This window comes from Panthera tigris, chromosome B2 (genome assembly GCF_018350195.1).
Source record: "Panthera tigris isolate Pti1 chromosome B2, P.tigris_Pti1_mat1.1, whole genome shotgun sequence".
Classification (NCBI taxonomy): domain Eukaryota; kingdom Metazoa; phylum Chordata; class Mammalia; order Carnivora; family Felidae; genus Panthera; species Panthera tigris.
The window spans coordinates 49,233,992-49,253,328 of NC_056664.1; the positions used below are offsets into that span (position 1 = coordinate 49,233,992).

Here is a 19,337-nt window from a genome sequence, read left to right on the forward strand (position 1 = left end):
GTAAAAACTTTGTTTATTATGGATTACATACTCGTTTTCATTCACTTGTCTTTCCATTTGAAAACTGGAAATAATAAACAATAACTGCATGGCTTAAAAATATTAACTTCTCTGATTCTCACAATAAGACTGGAGGACCAATGGAAAGATACTTTCTACATCCAACACCTGTACTTCTCCCTCATGCCCCACTTTTTTCCAAAGCACTGATCTGTGCTATTTTAATTCTATTTTATTTTATTTCTTGATCTGTGCTATTTAAGAACTGTTTCATGGAGAATCCAAGTCCATCTTATAAGCTGACCATGCATGAACAAAGGAATGAAGAATGACGGAGAATGCCAGGGGCTCCCAACAGTCAGGGCACACAGTGGATATAGTCAACTGCAGTGCCAAGCGAGATAGCTAACATTACTCCTCTCTCAGCATAAAGGTCCCTAAGGATACTAAAAACTTGGCAACGTTGAAAAGCTTCACTTGCTTCCTGCATGGGGTGGGGGAAACAGCTTGCTTAGTGGGAAAAACCATAGCCCAGGGCCAATCCGCTGGCTACATTCATCAAAGAAATGGCTGCAACAGAACAGATTTTTCCCTTCCGTATGGGAATGACTCATGAGCTTGTTTATTCAAAAAGTTACATTCTCCATTGAGAGAAGTGGATGATAGGGGAGTAGGATGATAATAATAGTTCAAGTTCATACTAGTCAGCCTGCCCTCTCCTGTCTCTCGTCTCTCTCTGCACAGCTGTATTGGCACAACTCCAATGCCCAAAATGTGGTTACCATGTTTTAATCATTCTGCCTTCATTTTGTATCCTAAATAAAGCAAGAAACACAACTACTCTTTTTCATTTACTCTTTGCCCTCTTAGAAAGAGAATGCATTGATTCGGTAAGAATTACGGACTTTGTGTCAGACTGCCAGGGTTAAAATCCTGACTGCTGACTTGCAAACTGTGTGAACCTGGGCAAGTTACTTAACTGCCCTGGGCCTCTGTTTCCTTGTCAGTAAAAATAGGAATAAGAATAATACTTATATCACAAAGTTATTATGAAGAGTGAATTAGTGAACACATGAAGAATAATTCCTGCCATGTTGCTAGTTGTACATTTATTGACATCACTTCACAGATGACCAAATATTCCTCTTCCAGTATGGATGTTTTTAAATTCAGGATTACCTTAGGAAGTTCAAATTAAGCCATAAATGAAAGTAGGTCTTTTAGGGGAGAGATATTTGTTCTCTGAAAAATATTTTCTTTTCAGGCTAGGGAGATTTTCTGGGAGTTTCGAGAACTGGCTCATAAGAAAGAAGAATTTTGGGGGCACCTCCCTGGCCCAATTGGTACAGCATGCAACTTGATCTCAGGGTTGTGAGTTCAAGCCTCAGGCTGGATGTAGACACTACTTAAAAATAATAATAATAAAATAAAATCTTTAAAACAGAAATAATTTTATAAGTATGGGTGTGTGTTTCTGTTTATCTGAAGAATCTTCTTTCTTCCATATGTGTGTATATGTGTATATGGGAAGAGGGTTCTATCATCTAGATGATAGATATATACATACATACATAGACTTTTATTTTTCCGTTTTATTTATCAGTTTCCTTTTCCAGCATCTTTGACATATTGTGGCAACAGAAGAGCTTATTCATCATATTTTCTATATTTGAAAAATTCTATATTTAAAGTTTAAAAGTTCTATATTTAAAATATCCATAAAGGCAAAAGAAAAGAAGTAATTTGCAAATTGCTTCTTTCTATACACTATGTCTTTCAAACATAAGGACAGTAGAATTGGCTGAAAATCTGTTCTTTGACATATAAGAATAAATCCCATTAGTGGAGTTTTCTAACTCCTTGTGTCATGGTGACTGCCCATTCCACTTTAATGAAGGTAAACAGAGCTATTTTTATGAGATTTCATAGGACTATTAAATTCTTCACCTATATTAATTCAAAAAAGAAAGTTATAGATATAAGGGCCTACAAATAAGAATGCCCACATTCTTTACATGTTGTACAATATATTTAAATGACAGATAATTCCCAACTGGATTGTCTTGGTTCAGTCTATCTGTGATTATTTAATTAAGGGACTGTTTTACTCACTGGGTAAAATCAGGACATCATCCCCAGGACCTGGAATGGTATGGTTGTGTCCTCCCCAGCCTTCTTCAAGGCCTATCCATGCTTCAGGAAGGGACCATTTTAAAGCTGACTTAGGTGCAGAGGTAGAAGCTACAAAATGAAAGAAAAATAGAAAAGTAACTATGAAAATCTGACTCACTATAATAACTCGCAAATTCTGTCTTTATTTTAGGATACGAATGATATTTTTACCTCCCAAGGTAGCTGTCTTTTGATATTTTATAACCTTCCAAAAATCATTTTATCAATTATAAAGCAAGTATTCAATTCTTCAATTACATCTATTTCTAGGGAAAATACATTCTACTTTTGTTATTACACATTTGTGTTTTGCCTTATGTAAATATGGCATATGCTCATCATGGAACATTGGAAAATGCAAATATAGAAAAAAATAGTAATAATTACCCATAATCTCAACACCTAGAGATAACTGCCATTAACCTTATATTTGCTTTCCTTCCAGAATTTCTCAGCATTTTTATATAATTGAGATTACATCATATATTAATTTATATTCAGTTCTTATTTTAATTAGCTTAGCAATTTTTAAGATGCATTTTCTAATGTCATTAAAACTCCTTGCAACATAATTTTAATAGGTACATAATATTCTATCATATACAAGGTCTATAATATCCTTAATGTTTGGCATTTAGGATCTTTCCACTTTTAAAATTATAAATAATGCAGTGTTAAATCTCTCTATACAAATCTGCCAGTAACAATGATATCTTCTTAAAATAGAATCTTGGCAATGGAATCACTGAGTCAAAGGTATAATCTTCTCATAGTTCTTAATGCATATTAAGGGCAATGCATAATAAATCTGGACACCTTTCATTGCAGTAGTTTACCTACAGTTCATATGTTCCAACTGGTTTTTATTGCTTCTGCCACTGATGGTCAAATGGCATTTCCTTTTCAACCATCCACTGGCCACTTCATGAGGGAATGGTAACATAAATCTAATAATATCCAGTGGGGGCTGCCCAATATCCATCATGCACAACACCATGTTGAACTGCACCCACATGTTCTTTTCAGAAGTGTGATCCCTAGCACAGAGACAGAGGGCACAGACAGTCTCTCAAAAGAGGATGAGAAGATTCACAGATGATACCAAATGTTATTTGAGTTTTAAGAGTTCAGATAATGTGGTATCTCACGTGATGGGGGGAGGGGGCACAAAAATCTCACCCATTATGCTAATTTCACAAGGATAAATAATGAGTACCTTCTCTACCAAAATTTCCTAAAAAGTAGGGATACAAAAAGGAATAAAAGGCCATTCTTTCCTCCAAAGGAGCAAATAGTGTTGTGTAAGTTGTATAAATAAATCCTGGGAGGATAGAGCTCTGAAGCTGTTCTCTTTAATGGTACCCAACAGAGAGGAAGTGAAACCTTGATAGAGGAGCCTTCCTGGAGAGGGAGCAGCTGAGCTGCATTTTAGGCTTAGGAGTGATAAAGGGAAAGGGTGTTGTGGTGAGACAGACAGAGAGGATGATCATGAGTAATGGCAAGAAATAAGACATTAAGTGAAGGGTCTCTAAACAGTTTGGTGTTGCTGAAACACAGAGCAGGGAGGAGGCAATTGATGAGGCTGGAGAAATAATCAGAGATCCAAGCGTGATGCAACAAAGATGGTAACAAAGATAGAAGAGACAAAGATGACTCCTAGCATAGGTGGTAATGGGCAGAGATGTCCATTAAAACAGAATTGATGAATTCAGTTTGGAAAATATAGAGTTTGGGGTGTCTTTGAAAAGGCCTCCAGGTGGAGATACACAGCAAGCAGGGATTAGATATGAATCTGAAGAATAGGAGAGAGCTCTAAGTCAAAGAGATGGATTTCAGGGTTGTATTTGAAACTCTGAGGATGGTGAGGATATTTCCAGAGGATTACAAATGAGAAGAAAAAATGTCTTAGGTCAGAACCCTGGGGAATGCCCAGTTACTTTGTCTACTGGAACCCAACTCCCTTGTAATCATGGTCTCATTAAAGCCCTTGGGTAACTGAAAAGTATATAGATTGTGGTCAAGTAGAAATCCTAGGGAATTTAGGGGTGCCTGTGTGGCTCAGTCAGTTCAGTGTCCGACTTTGGCTCAGGTCATGATCTCGTGGTCCATCGGTTCAAGCTCCATGTTGGGCTCTGTGCTAACAGCTCAGAGCCTAGAGCCTGCCTCTGGTTCTGTGTCTCCCTCTCTCCCTGTCCCTCCCCACTCACACTCTGTCTGTCTCTCTCTCAAAAATATATAAACATTAAAAATTAAAAAAAAAAAAAGAAAGAAATCCTAGGGAATTTAATCAGCACAAAAGAGACACTCCACCAAGGGAATCAGTCATGGTCTTGGCACAAGGCTCACTCAGAAAGAGGCTTTATAAATATCTTATAAACACCAAGACTGTAATACCTAGTTTCCTCCCAATTTTGCCTCCTTTCCAGTAATATAAATATTCAGGTGGGGATGGCTTGAAGGCTTTGTTGAAATAGCCACTAAGTAGCACCACAGAGGCCAGAGAGAGATGCTCTGTTGCCTTATTTCCAGTGATACTTCAAAAGGGGAATAACCAGTTTCCTTAAAACCATATACCAAGCTTCAAAAACTCTTTATATCACAGAGATTGGAAACAAATTCTTCACTTTGTCATCTTCATTCTAATATATAAGAGAGCTGAAACTGTCTTTAAATGGACAAACTGAATCTTAATGTTCTAAGAATTATTATTATGAACGACTTTGACCATTCTATACCATTCTGCCTTAAGATAAGAACACTCTCATGGAGACATTTCAGTCTCTTGCAGAGCTACTAGATTTCTATAGTTAATATCAGGCTTCTTTGTGCCTATTACTATTAAAGAAAGGTGGGGAGAAAAAAAGAAGCCTACTAGAATTAAAGAAGAAGCAGTCAGAGACATGCATGAAGAACCAGGAGAGAGGAATGTTTTGGCAGCCTAAGAAATAGAACATGACCAGAAGGCAGAAGTGATCTTGTTAACAGTGAAGTTCTGACAAAAGAGTGAATAAGGATTGACTGCTGAATTTGGCCACCAGAGCATGGATGATCCAGATGAAAGTGGGTCCAGCGGAAAGGTTGAGGTGGAACCAGTGTAGATAATAGCGGATTGAGGGATGCAGGGGAGGGAAGGAAGGGAAGACACTGGGTCAGATCATCCAAAATGCTCACTGAGGATTCAACATTTTATGATTAGAGACCCTTAGTATTTTATTTGTCTTCCTAATCTTTAGATAAATGAGTCTTACCTTGAAACCAGACTCCATGAATTTTGGTCAGGACCAACATTTATAAGGAGGCCTCATCTTGCTTTCCTCCACAAATCTGTCACTCAACAAAAGCCACAATTTAAGGTGGTCTTAACTTGTTATCTATCTGAACCAAATATTGCCCTCTCCACCTTGATCCTTCATCCACCAAGCTTTTTATAGCTCTGCATCAAGAGGCTAGTCTTTCGAGAAGTTTGCAGCAGAGATGTCAACTAGAGGAATATTCAGTATCCATGAATTTTGTTTTGCTTTGTTTTATTTTAATTGAGAGGCACTGACCAGAAGAGGCCAGCAAAGGAGAGGCTAACTACACAAGACAGAGTCATTTACTGATGGGACAAAATTCAAAAGATGTTGAAAGATGGATTAACTGTAAATAAGAGAAGGGCTGATAGATTCTCAGAAATGTGAGGAAAGGAAATAAACTTAGATCTGTGGGGAAAGGATTAAATTTAGGAAGAGAATATACCTGATTATATGAATGTTCTCATGGCACTATGCACCATATATCCAGGTACCCCCCACTGAAAATACATCATTGGGTAAATGCTCTTCAGAAGTATTCGTATCTTCCCCCCAAGGTAGGTTTCCTTGCTCATTTTCTCCTCTCCAATATTGTATAAAGCACTGTGGACATTGAGAGGATATAAGTAAGACCATAGTGTTGGAGGAACATGAATGACCTGTGCATTATACACTCATGTTGAATCTCTGAATGGGTTAACATATACAGAGAACTCCATTAATCATCCCATTAGTTGCTTTCAAAGAATTTTTGTTATTGTAATAATTTTACTGTTTTTAATACAGCTTTCCATTAAGTAAAATACACACTCATATTTAAATTTTGACATTAGCAGTGCACCTGGGTGGCTCAGTCAGTTAAGCGTCTGACTTCGGCTCAGGTCATAATCTTAGGGTTCACAAGTTGGAGCCCCGCGGTAGGCTCTGTGCTGACAGCTCAGAGCCTGGAGCCTACTTCAGATTCTGTGTCTCCCTCTCTATCTGCCCCTCCCCTGCTCATGCTCTCTCTCTCTCTCAAAAATAAATAAACAGTAAACAAATTTTTTAAAATAAATTTTAACATTAACACATGTACCCTATACCATGGGAATCAGGGAATATCTTCAAAGTATATTAATATTTGAAATTTCTTCCTGATGAATGGTCATGTACTAGTTCTGTAACTCTGTGTTTTAGGAATATTTCTTGTTCCAAATTATCTTGGCTAGGAAAACTGATTATATATGATTAATTTTAATCTAGGTCATAAATTAGTATATGTTCAAAAGGTAATTTAAACATCTTAGAGTTTATATGGTATAAACTCACATAGAGTTTATATGGCAGAATGAACACTGAATTGAGTTGAGTAACCTGAGCTCTCATCCAGGCTCAACCAGTGAGAGGAGGGACTTAAGCAAACTATTTAATCTCTAGGCTTCCATTCCCTTATTTGTAAAATGAGGCAATTGGATAGGATAGCATGTGAGGTTCTTTTCCTTATTAATACTCTGTAACTCTATGAAGCTTTCTATTTATTTAGCATGTTATAATTGATAGGTCAAGTGAAACGTCTTCCAGTTAAACTGACCCCTGCTAAGAAGTCCTAGATGTTGGCCACCTATAGTCACCTTCCAAAGAGTCCTTAATAAAAAATCTTCCTACTAAGTTCTGAGTGGCATGACACCTTGACTATATAGCTGGCTGAGTAATTAATGGCCACCCATAAACAGTCCAGTATCCTCTGAGGGGGCCTGGCATGAGACCTACACCCAACAGATATGTTCTCTACAAATGGAGACTGACCCAAACAATTGGAAATTTGAATACAGAACTGTCAGAGAAGAGAGAATTCCCAGATACTTTTCTTGGTAACACTTATTTTAAAGGAGATTTATTTACTGATTATTTAGTTAGTCATTTGATTGACATCCCCATGTGACCATAAGACCCCATGGAGCCAAAGATCATTGCTCATCATTGTTTCCTTCTAAATCTTGCACAAGAGACAATAAATAATGCATTCTGAGCCACCTAAAGGAAAATAAGGATAAAGGACAGGGGACATAAAGAACAAAATGTTATGGCAGCCCAGAAACAGTTATGAAAACAAAGAACCACATTCTTCCCAGTCCAATAAGCATGGAGAAGTAGCCATCAATGCATCTAGTTTAGTTTTAGTCTAGTACCTTTTATTTCATTTATTTATTAATTTAAATGAAGGAGTTAGATCATTTTCTGATTAGCATGGACTCTGCTCTGATGTAACACAAAAAAATGCCTGGAAATCAAAGGAAAACTTGGCCTTTGAAAAGATTTGTCCCTGATGCAAATGCATAAACTTACTCAGGATAAACAAAAACAAACAATGAAATACATTAGAAGGTGTTTATGAGTCTTTTAGTCTTTGAGAATTTGGCTTTTATGAGTTAGAGAGATTTCACAGAACCATCTGACTTTTGGGGAGGATTTGTTTACCCTGATGTCCTGAAATTACTGGGAACAATTAAAGTTTTGAGATACCCTGAATTTTTCTTTCCATTTGGTAGAAGCCTAATGGCCCATCTGCAGATCTGGACTCCGGTGTGCACATATGGTCCATAATTTATGAAATGTGCTTATTTACATGTTTTAATTCTTACTTTCCAATGTTTTGAAAGGCACCCTTCTTATATCTTTCTTTGAAATGCAGACACATTTTTCAGTTATAGGGATGACACAATAGGGAATCGTTAGGCATGAAAGCATTGCCTGTTTATAAAACAATTAGATTGAAGGAATTTCTAGAACTATTATTGGAGGACATTCGGCTGTACCAGGCACTTCTATTTGGTGAGTGGGTTAATACTCACCTGGAATAGTAGGGGGCACACCTTCCTTCACCTGTAGAGTCACTTGGACTTGGCCTTCACCTGAAACTAAACACACACACACACACACACACACACACACACACACACACAAAAAAAAAAAAAACACGACTTGGATGTGATGCAAAGAACATCTTAATACAGAAGATATTCATGTGATAAAGATGGCTTTATCCTAAATTCCTCCCAACCTAACTACATTTTCAAAAAAAAAGTCCTTGTTAGTTAGTCTAACAATTGATTTCCAACATTTGATTTTGATTGCTTTTATTTGATTAAACTTAATTGCAGTGAGGTCTCCAAGAGAATTGACACATAAATAATTAGGGAGGGGATCCTTTAGCCATATGTTCTTTGGAGGCCAATGTTGGTCAGGAGGGCACACCTCATAGCCTACTTCCTCTCCATCATTTTGAAGGCTTGGCTTTTAGAATTCATGTGTTTTTCAATAGAGTTCAGATCACCCATGAAATGTATTTGCTTTACCTTTATCCAAACAAATTGTCCTTTTAATGAAGGCTTTTTTCCACCCCCCTTTCTCCTTCATCTTCCAAACCAACTGAGCACATTTAAAAGGCCTGGGGTTCATTAATTTTAAGTGTTCAATAAATTAGTGGAAATAATCAAAAGGCCTGATTCTTTCTGATAATGACAATTTGATGTCAGTATAAACCAGTAGATTAAGCTGGGAACATATGCTCCTTTGCCAAGAGAGGCTGCTATAATTAAATAGTGGATGCATCTACAAGGTGCTCTCACGCCTGATTAATTAGTAATCAGGTGCACCAACTCCACTTTTCAGCAACACCTTGTCTCTTATTGGTTAATTACCTTTCTGCCTTATCAGATGTCATGTGAACCAACACCTCCCACCCTGGAGGGCCCACTGCCGTTGAAGGCTGCAGCCTTGAGGACTTGGCCAAACCCATGCTCTCCACTTGCCTTTCCAAGGAACCCTAAACCCTTTCCTCTCACACAGGACAGAGTAGACCAAGGATCATTTTGTCTAATTACAAAGCATACACTTCAGAATATTACAAAAAATAATAGTAATAATAATCCTCAAAGAGATCCATGATGAGACCTCTCCTATGCCTCTATTCTTATTTTGATAATTATTCTCATTTAATTTTTCTTCATTATATAGAATGGCTTTCTCCTTACACTGTACATATATTGCGACTAGGTACAATGACCAACAGGTTCTCTATGTGTTCTACTTTATCACTACTTCCAAGGTTTTGCTTATATTCTTTCTTTATCCTTTGTATATTTTACCCATTTTTTTATCTTAAGTAAATAAATAAATAAATGTAATGCCACCAGCCCAGTATTTCATCTTTTTTTCTATAATCTCTAACTTACCCACTTGTGAACACACTGATATTGGTATTATTTATCCCAAGCTTGCTCTCAACTTAGCAAATACTTATCAAGCATCAGCTGTGATAAATTTAGGACTGCATTATCATTAGCTCTGTCTCTACATCTTGAAGGGAGGAACTTTCTCATGTACCTTAGGACATTAGACATTGCTAGACATGTAAACATTTAATTTTCATGGACTAATCTAGAAATCCTAAATTTATAGTGCTCAACTCAGGATACCCAGGACTTAGCTGACAATTTCAACAAAATGAGCAAATAGAGGCAGGAAATAACCCTTTTAAAGGGTTATTAAAAATTGTAATATTTTTAAATATTTTAAATATTGTATAAGAATCAAAATCTAAAGAAGGAAAATTGGGAAAAATTCCAGGAATCATTTGGAAAGGGTTATTAGTTCATTTAAAGATTTTATATAAATCATCCTTGTTAACAGCAGCTTCCAAGTAATTATAGATTTCAGTACATCTGTGTTCTCTTCCTTAAGACAGAGCCACAGAGGTAAAGTAAAAAAGTAAAGTTTCACTTTAAAAAGTCTTTTTTCAAAACCACTGTAGTCATTTTATAATTATTAATTTAACTCAAAATAAGTATAATTTATACTTGTAAGAGGAATGGTTGGGGGAGGGAAAAATGGAGTCATCATTTTTTCACACTACATAGGTCAATAAATTTGAAGTATAGGGAAAATAATCAATGTATCCAAAATCCCCTGGGTGAAAAAAACCACCATAAGCATTGTGCACTGTAGCCATCGTGGTGATGATTAACCTGCACACTAAAAAGGCTAACCCTCACCATATCCAACCCTGATTATAGGCTGTTCCTCTTGTCCTTCCATTCACTAACTCACTTAACCCAGGCCCTGTTCTTGGTAATCCAAGGCTTCCTGGTCAGTGGGCTATCATATCTGCCGCTCTACACTGATGGCTTCTGAACTGCATGACCACTGAATTTGTTCAGCCTCTACACATGCAAAAATGTTCCCCACCTCCTGGGGAGCCTCTTCCCAAAAACATATATTGAAAAGCAATCACCTATTTGGTTAGAACGAGTGTGTGAATACCATTCAATCTGAGGAGTAGTTTCAGTATCCAAAGAAATGGAGAAAAGTTGCCAAAGTAGGAAAGATTGAAAAAGTCTGATTTCCTTCACCATCACTTGTACATGGCCCTCTGCAGGCTGGTTCTGAGATGTGAGTGGGTCAGAGGGTTATTCTTCCCCAACACCATTTCCACACCCTGAGAGTGAAGCCAGAGAGAGTGGTGCTGAATGAGGTCTAACACGTTGGGTTTGAATCCTGGGTCTTCCAGTTCCTTGATGTGGGTAATTGACAAGTACTTCACCATTTCTGAACCTTACTTCTGTGAAAATGGAAATAGTTGTCCTATCTACCTCATAGCGTTATTGGGAAGAAAACATGAGGTAACTCCTGTAACATGCTTAGCACAGTTCTTGGCACATGAATAATAGTGATTATCAATACTGTTATTATGGATGCTCATTATTCTAGCAGCCAGTTAACAAAACCCAGGAAATATGCTTCTACTCTTTTTACAGCTGTACCTAATCATGATGAGCCTATGGCTCATCAAGTATTCAGAGTTGTAAGCAACTTAACCAGATCTGCTAAAGTTTGCTAAGTGCTTTGACTCTCTAAAAGGCAATGTAAATGTGAAGTGTCACTTCCAATTTGGACAAATACAAAGAGGGATGAAAATACAAAGAGGGATGAAAATCTGAGAAAAAAGGTAACGACTCAGGAAAAAAGCCTTACGCAGGCTGTGATATTATGCATGTGTCTTCTCGGTGCTTATGATTTCTAAGTTTGTAATATGAGAGTGGTGAATCTACTTTGTTTATAAATGGAAACTCATTGCAGTTGATCCTTCCCAGGTTGTAAAAATATCTGGTTGGTCCTCAAAAAGAAAAGAAGGCTTTGGGCCAATTATTGCCAAATTATTCTTATGAGTGCTATATAATATAAGGTTGCTATAAACACAGAGATCTAGAAGAAAGTGAGAAATGTGCTAAGGAAGAGGAGAGTTACTCAGCCAAATATGATACTAGTGTCTTCCAGAATTTTGTACTGTTCCTGGCAAATTTTGTCCTCACTAGGGCACTAGGGAAGAGAAAAATTAATTATCTCCTTGAGTAGGTCCCATTCTCTGTTGCAATTTTGAAGGGAGAAATAAGTACTTATCCATGTAAAAATTAAAAAAAAAAAAACAGGTGGCATCTTAATGGGCCTTGACTCCTTTTGTATTTCATTCTTGATCCATATTCCCATTCACGCTTTGCCATTACGTTTATGCACATATTTGGGCCCCTCATTCAGATCACATTTACATAGCATAAGTCAGCCACTGACTACACATGGAGAGAATCTGAAACAGCACCTGCAATTTGTGTCTGCAGATTTCACCCATTCTCTCCCTGACTCATGCCTTCTCTCTCAGTCTCAGTCTGCTCTGGACCCAGGTTCCAGCTCTCTTCTCATGGACCAGCAGTCAAGTTTGATCCTCTCTCTCTACATTCCAGCTTAGCTTGCCCTATCTTCTACACCCACCTCTTCTCCCAAATCCATCTTGCACACCTGTACACTCCTGCTCTGTGTCTCCCTCCCTATTCAGCAAACATGACCACACACCCCAGAAATTAGCCTTTTTCTCTTAACCGTTGAGAATTACTGGTCCCTGGTAGCTAAAGCTTGATTCACAGGACCATACTTCCATCTGATTTCAGCTTCACAGGGGCAGCAACACAGCCACCTTGGCCCTTTTAACACAGGATCTTTTAAAATCCTTCACAGAAACATTATATGAAAATCCTGTGATCATCTTTGAGTCTTCCATTATCCCCAAAAGCTTTCATTCATGGAAGGATATAAGTTTTTTTAGGTGTAAAAGAACTTATTCAAGACACAACATGGGGCCCCTGGGTGGCTCAGTAGGTTAAGCGGCCGACTTTAGGCTCAGGTCATGATCTCGCAGTCCATGAGTTCGAGCCCCGCGTCGGGCTCTGTGCTGACAGCTCAGAGCCTGGAGCCTGTTTCAGATTCTGTGTCTCCCTCTCTCTGACCCTCCCCCGTTCATGCTCTGTCTCTCTCTGTCCCAAAAATAAATAAAAACGTTAAAAAAAATTTTTAAAAAAGACACAATAGACATATCTAATATCTACATTAACTACAGTCCTGAGAGTTAGCGCAATTAAACCTTCATTAATTAACTCAGAAAACAATAACGATTGTTATTGTGACTCAGTGATGCCTGCCACACTTGTATGGGGCATCTGTCATGTCCTGGATTCTGTGTAGATCTACAGAAGCAGAACTTCCAAGGGAGGGGCCTGGAAACAAGCATTCCAGCTGTTTGCCCATGAGGCATATTTAAAAAGCCCTAAAAGGGGCACCTAGGGGGCTTAGTCAGCTAGGCATCCAACTCTCGATTTTTGGCTCAGGTCATGATCTCATGGTTTTGAGACTAAGCCCTGTGTTGGGCTCCATGCTGGGCATGGAGCTTGCTTAAGATCCTCTCTCCCTCTCTTCCTCTGCCCCTTCCCCCACCCTCTAAATAAATTAATTAATTAACAAACAGACAAATATTTTAAAAATAATACAATAAATAAAATAAAAAGCCCTGAACTGAGGAATTTTACAACTTCTCTCAAAAATGTGGTTTGTTCTCCGGAGCAGGTGTTCTTAGCAAGTGAGGAAAGATACCCAGATCAAAAAGAGATCCCTGTGTTCACATTTCTTACTTTTCATCAATGATACCAAAAATTTGCAGATCACATTATATTCTCAAAATATAAAATGTGAGGTAATGATTTTGGTAGCATCAGTGTTTTACTTTAATAGCTATGAATGTTACTGAATTTTAGAAAAAGCAACTAGGTCATTGAACCCATGATTTATGGATATTATTGCTTAAAATGAGGTTAGGTTTTAAAAATAAGACAGTGCAGGAATTGATTTAAGACAAATCTTAGGAAAACAAAGGTACAAGAGGCATAGGATGTGACAAATGGTGAAGACGGTATTCAAATACCTAAATTTAGGAAGTATAGAGCCCTCAATAAGTGCAAGTTTTTCCTATAAATAGGGGGGAAAAGAATTGGTTTACAAGGGTACACACGTGAGCTTGTATTAAAACAAACAAACAATAATGGGGCACCTGGGTGGCTTAGTCAGTTGAGCGCCCACATTTGGCTCAGGTCATGATCTGACAGTTCTTGAGTTTGAGCCCAGTGCTGGCCTCTGCGTTGACAGCTCAGCGCCTGGAACCTGCTTCAGATTCTGGCTCCCTCTTTCTCTGCACCTCTCCCCACTTGTGTTCACTGTCTCTCACTCAAAAATAAATAAATAGACATTAAAAAATACCCCCACAACAGTAGTATACTAGAAAAAGCACCAAACTAGAGTCAAAAAGGCTGACTTTGAATACTGGTTGTACTACCCATTCCCTACATGAACTAGGGCTAGCCACCAGCATCCCTAAGAATTAGCTCCTTAATCTGAGTGATTCCTAGAAAAAGTATTTGATTCTGACTTCTGAGTTTTCCTTCCTTGCTTTTTTCTTTCCTTTTCTCCTTTTTTTCCTTCCTTTTCCTTTTGGAAAGAAGTTTCTTGCAACGGACAGGCAAAGTCTCTTTTCATATCGCCAGCTCCTGTTCCATTCTCTATATTTTTGCCATAAAGGTTAGTGCAGGTCCCCAAAGTCAGTCGTCTATATTACTGGCAAAAATCCTTGGGGATCTTTGGGGAATGAGTTTTCTATAAGAATGTAAATTAATTTATTAACTAGAATGCTATGGATTGCCTTAGAGGGCCTCAGCATGGGAATGGCGGCAGAGTTTCAAAGGATTATGATTCTGCTCTGCTTATAAAAGCCTCCCAAAATGCTCAGGGGAGCAAGTTGAGTCCTCTCTCCTCCACAGATGCTAACAGAATTCCTTCCCAAGGAGTTGTTGGGGGTCTTCTGGACCAGCTGAACAACAGAAGGATGTAGGCAGCAGCCTGCCCTAATCCCTGAGCCCTGACCTCTTTGAGAAGACAGAAACCCAGGAGGTACCCATGATCTCCTGGCCACAACCTCAGGAAGACAGACACTCCTTATTTTCAGGATCTCCCAGTTAACAGCATCTTTTCTGAGCCTTCTGTGTGATGTGACTTGACTTCTTCAGGACAACTGGAGCACACAATAAGATCCATCTGTCTTTCTATCTACAGCCCTCTTGCCCTGGAACACAGGCCCGGCTTCTTGCCAAACAGCCTGCCTTTATCTTGGCGAGGGGGCTGTTTGGAGACAGGCACTGGCCAGTCTGGCTAGACATGTCTTTTTTTCCATCAGATCAGAAGAAGGTGGTAGGCAGGAGCCTCTGCGCCTCGCAGGCGCTGGCTCAGCTGCCGTCTCACACAATATCCAGCCCGGCTGCATCTCTGCTGCGAGAGCGGGGCTGTGTGAACCCGGGAGGGCAACTGTGAATGGCTCAGCATCTGACATGAATTTATCACCGGCTGCTGGGTGGGTGGAGGAGAAAGCAAGGGTAAGAGGCTGTGGGCGTTTAATGCACCCTGCCACAACCCAACAGTTTGCCCTAAAGAGCCTTTTCGTGATATAAAAGGACAGGGTCAAAAGTAAGTTGACCCCTGACAGAATGTACAATTATTAGGAGAGGACTGTGCACGAGCAGCTGCTGGAACCCCACTGGCTCCGCATCGGGCTTCCAAGAGTCAGAATATGAATAATCAACTCAAGATGGTTTCCTCCACCCCTCTCAAACCCCCATCACCTCCCCCCAGCCTTCTCCTCCCTTTTGGGGCAAGTCCTATTATATTCCTACAGGAAGAAGCATAGCCCTCCCTAGCAGCTGCAATAATTGTGTTCCTATTGTGATGAAGGCCTCCTCCCAGCCACCCCCCTACAAGTGGCCATTGTGAGTGGAGAGTCAGTGATTATACGCTCCGCCTGATGCTTTGGGGGGACCCAGCTGCCTGAGTGCTGACACACGAGTGTGCGGAAGGCCAGGGCGGGGCGGGGTGGGGGGCTGATAGAGGTGGAGGCAAGTGGTTGGGGGATCCCGCGTCTGTGAGACGGGACCCTGACACACCAGACCTTTTTCATAAGTCAAGCCCAGAACAAATGAGGCTTTATCAGGCCCCAGTGATGAGCAGTCTCATCTCCCTTTGAAGTGGAGCTGAGCATGGGGTCTAGCAGCCTTTCCTCCTTTGGACCAAGCAAACATCCTTCTTTTGATATGCTACATGCTCATTATCTCTGCCCCATTTAATGATTTTTGATTGAAGGGTGGCGGCTGGGATGCCGAGAAGATCGTTAGAGAGGCTCCATCCAGCCAAGCCTGCAAGAAAGGCTCTCCTTGTGCCTGAGCCTAAATTTGGAATTTCTTAACAGTGTGCGCTTGTTCTTAGAGGCAGATAAGGGCTGAGCGTGAAATTCTTAATTAAGCAATAAATAGAGAGTGGGGTGTCAGCAGATGTAGCCAGTAGCCATGGCAACGGGAATCACATGGGCAAGAGAGCTGAGACTAGATGTAGGCCTCAGGCCTGGGCCTGACTGACAGCTGAAGAATCCTACAAAGCTTGTAAACCAGATTAATTAGCTGACTAATTATTTCATAGCGTTAATGTAACTAAAAAATAAAAATAGTTAACCATGAACTGAAACATCCCTGGAAAAACAGCAGGGAAAGAGGCAGTGGGGAACTGGCTCTGGAAGGCAGAGACGGGAGCTGCTAGTTCATCAGATCGCGTAAACAGAAAAAATAGGCTTGCTGGATTGGACTCTGACTCTGAAAATATAAAAGAACGCTTATCCTGCAGTCTTCCCCATTCCCAAGCATGTCATAGAAGTTACAGTTTGGAACCATTTGTCGCCATTTCTCACATCAAACGTTGCTCCTCATGGTCCTAACACAAACTATAGAACACGAGTATTTTGCTATGGTCTGTTCCACAAGTGGCTTATTAGGCAAAATTCTCAGGGGCTTTAGAAAGGCAACCTTAACCAATCTTCTTAAAAGATATGTTTAAATGAGCTAGGTTATCTTATTCTATGGGTAACAATTGCTTAAGTGGTATTAAATTTCGGACATGAAAACAATGTATCATATATGTCATGTTATCATGAATCTCAGTTATCTTATAAAATCTAGTCAAGGAAAATGGAATGAGACCGTTTCAGAAAGGTCATGACATGTACACTAAGTTCAAGGTATGTGGCATTGCTAATCTTCTAGGAAAAAAAGAAAAAAATCTAGAGAAATAATCTACTGAGAAAATGTGTAGTAAAGTAACAGGGTATACTAATCACATTTGAAGATATCTGGGTGTTTTGTACCACAATTCCAAGAGATAAGTAGATATTCTTAACCTCGTCGTATACTTGAAGCCACTGAGACATGGAGCATTTATAATTGTGCGCCCCAGGTGAAATAGCCAGCCACTGATTAAAACCCTAAACCGTAATCTCTGGCCATGAGCTTTTGAAAGAACCTACATCCCATAAAGACACATTTGCTAAAGAAAGACAAAACTTGCCTTCACAGAGAAGAGTAATACTCTCAACATGTATTATGTGTGCAGGACTTTTTGTTTTTTGGCACTGGGGATCAATGAGAAGTTTTCTCCCACAACCCTGCCTAGCACTCCCCACCCTATTTGGTCAGTGATCAATGATTATTTAGTAGGCAGCACACTCTAGTGGGGAGAGCTATAGCCAGGAGCTAGAATGCCTGGGTTCTGATTTTTTTCTTTTCTCAACTGAGTCTAAGATGAGTCAGGTATCTTCACAATCACACACAAAGCAGCCAAATGGAGGAAACAGAGATAATTGTGATTTTTTTTAACTTCCTATCCTGAGGGATGTGTGGTAAGGTTGCAAACAAACAATACAAAAGATGGTCCGCTTAGAAGTGGTCAACAAATTAATGAAACACAGCCAGCTGTCAGTGAAGCAGCACTCTGAATGCAAAGCTAGCCAGGAATAGGAGCATGGTCTCTCCATCCCCCACCCCTGGCAGGAAATTCAATGGACCTGAAAGAGGTCAAGCAGTTTCACTATGATAAAATGAAACTTCTGTATAAACCACCCTCCCCATATCATTTTTTTGAATATCAGGAATATGTCCACATAAACTGTGAGGTCTTGACTTATGTTCTCCTCTTAGACGAAATATATTTTATGTAAATTATCCCAGTCACATGGTCCAAAAAAACAATTAGGACCCAGACCTATAAAGTCACGTGGTCCAAAAAAACAATTAAATGGAAGTGACAAACTAATCGGCAAAGAGCCAGAACACTATTGCTCGGGGTCTTGGTGAGGTACCAGCAGCAACTACCTCACTGCCATCATGGCCTTATTAGCTTTCCAGCAAGAATGCAAACTTCACGGAAAGGATATCCAAAATCATAACCAAACCCACCCAATCCAACACAGCTGCACAGGACACCACCACCAAGGAGCAGCACAAGACTCAGTTCCCCCTGAATCCTCACATCCTCACTGGACCGCCCAGAAATGAGAACAGAAGTAGCTCTAGCCACCTACCCACCCATTCACTCAGAGGATACAGGTGGCACAAATGACCACAGAAACCACTGCATAGAGCACTGGGGATCCTCCTAAGGACCTACAGTCTCCATGTTTATTAATCAACCAACTAACCCTCTGTGATTTCCTGTCCCTTTTCCAACTCCTATCATTTAAAGGTGGAGACCCTAGGTTATTCTGATACAAAGAATTTTTTTAATTAATAAAGGCTATCTACCTAATAAAAATGTTTTAAACTGAAAAATGCATCTACATCATATATACGCTCATATATGCACACAGCTGTACATCTATATATAAATATACATACTTACACAGATGTGCACTTAAACCATATATGTGAATAAACAGCTTAATAGCACAACTTGCCATTAATTCAATAAATAGGGATAGCAAAGGAGAAGAAGATCTGTAGTTGCATGACTTGATTTTCTTTATGCCACAAGTATTCCTTTACCACATTTGGTTTATGTGGCCATTTAAAGTTTGCAGTTCATGAACAAAATCTGACCAATAGACAAGACAGACTCTTCACAAGCATGCTAAGAAATAGAAAAAACAATTTGAAATTAAAATTCTCTTCTAGAATATATATCAAGTGAACCTTGTCATAGTTAAAGTTTATGTCACCTATTTGTTCTTACTTAATGGCTGCATTCAGCTTTAGTGGTAAAACAGTCTCAGGGATCTCTGTCCATCCTGAGTTTTTATAGTTTATGGTTGATCAAATCAGAAATAAAATTTGAATGGTACAATTCAGTGCAAATAAAATATACAACAATCCATTCGGCAAAGACTTACAAATGCCAGAGAATTAACCATACTCCCCTCTCTGGTGCTATTAAAATTTAATAGTCCCTGAGCTCAAGTGTAGATCAGACTCTGTGGATATATGACTAGGCACAAGGAGAAGGGACATGGAACTCAGGACAACTGCCCAAGCTGTCAGATTTCAGAGTCCAATCATTTCACAGCAACACATGGCTCTCCCCTCCAGTTCCTCATAACTTCATACCACAAACGTTTAGAATTGGAGAGTGAATGGTGGTTTCCCACTGTGTGCC

General features: G+C 39.4%; 1 protein-coding gene across 1 annotated transcript in view; it reads right to left on the reverse strand.

Annotated features, from left to right (window-relative positions):
* Positions 1–19,337, reverse strand: part of PKHD1 (PKHD1 ciliary IPT domain containing fibrocystin/polyductin) — a 475,560-nt gene that overhangs the window by 217,684 nt on the left and 238,539 nt on the right. The window contains exons 50-51 of the mRNA XM_007095512.3: positions 8,297–8,362; positions 2,113–2,241 (exon numbers count right to left, since the gene is read on the reverse strand). Of these exons, the coding sequence (XP_007095574.2) occupies positions 2,113–2,241; positions 8,297–8,362 (195 nt within the window). The remainder of the gene's footprint in view (positions 1–2,112; positions 2,242–8,296; positions 8,363–19,337) is intronic.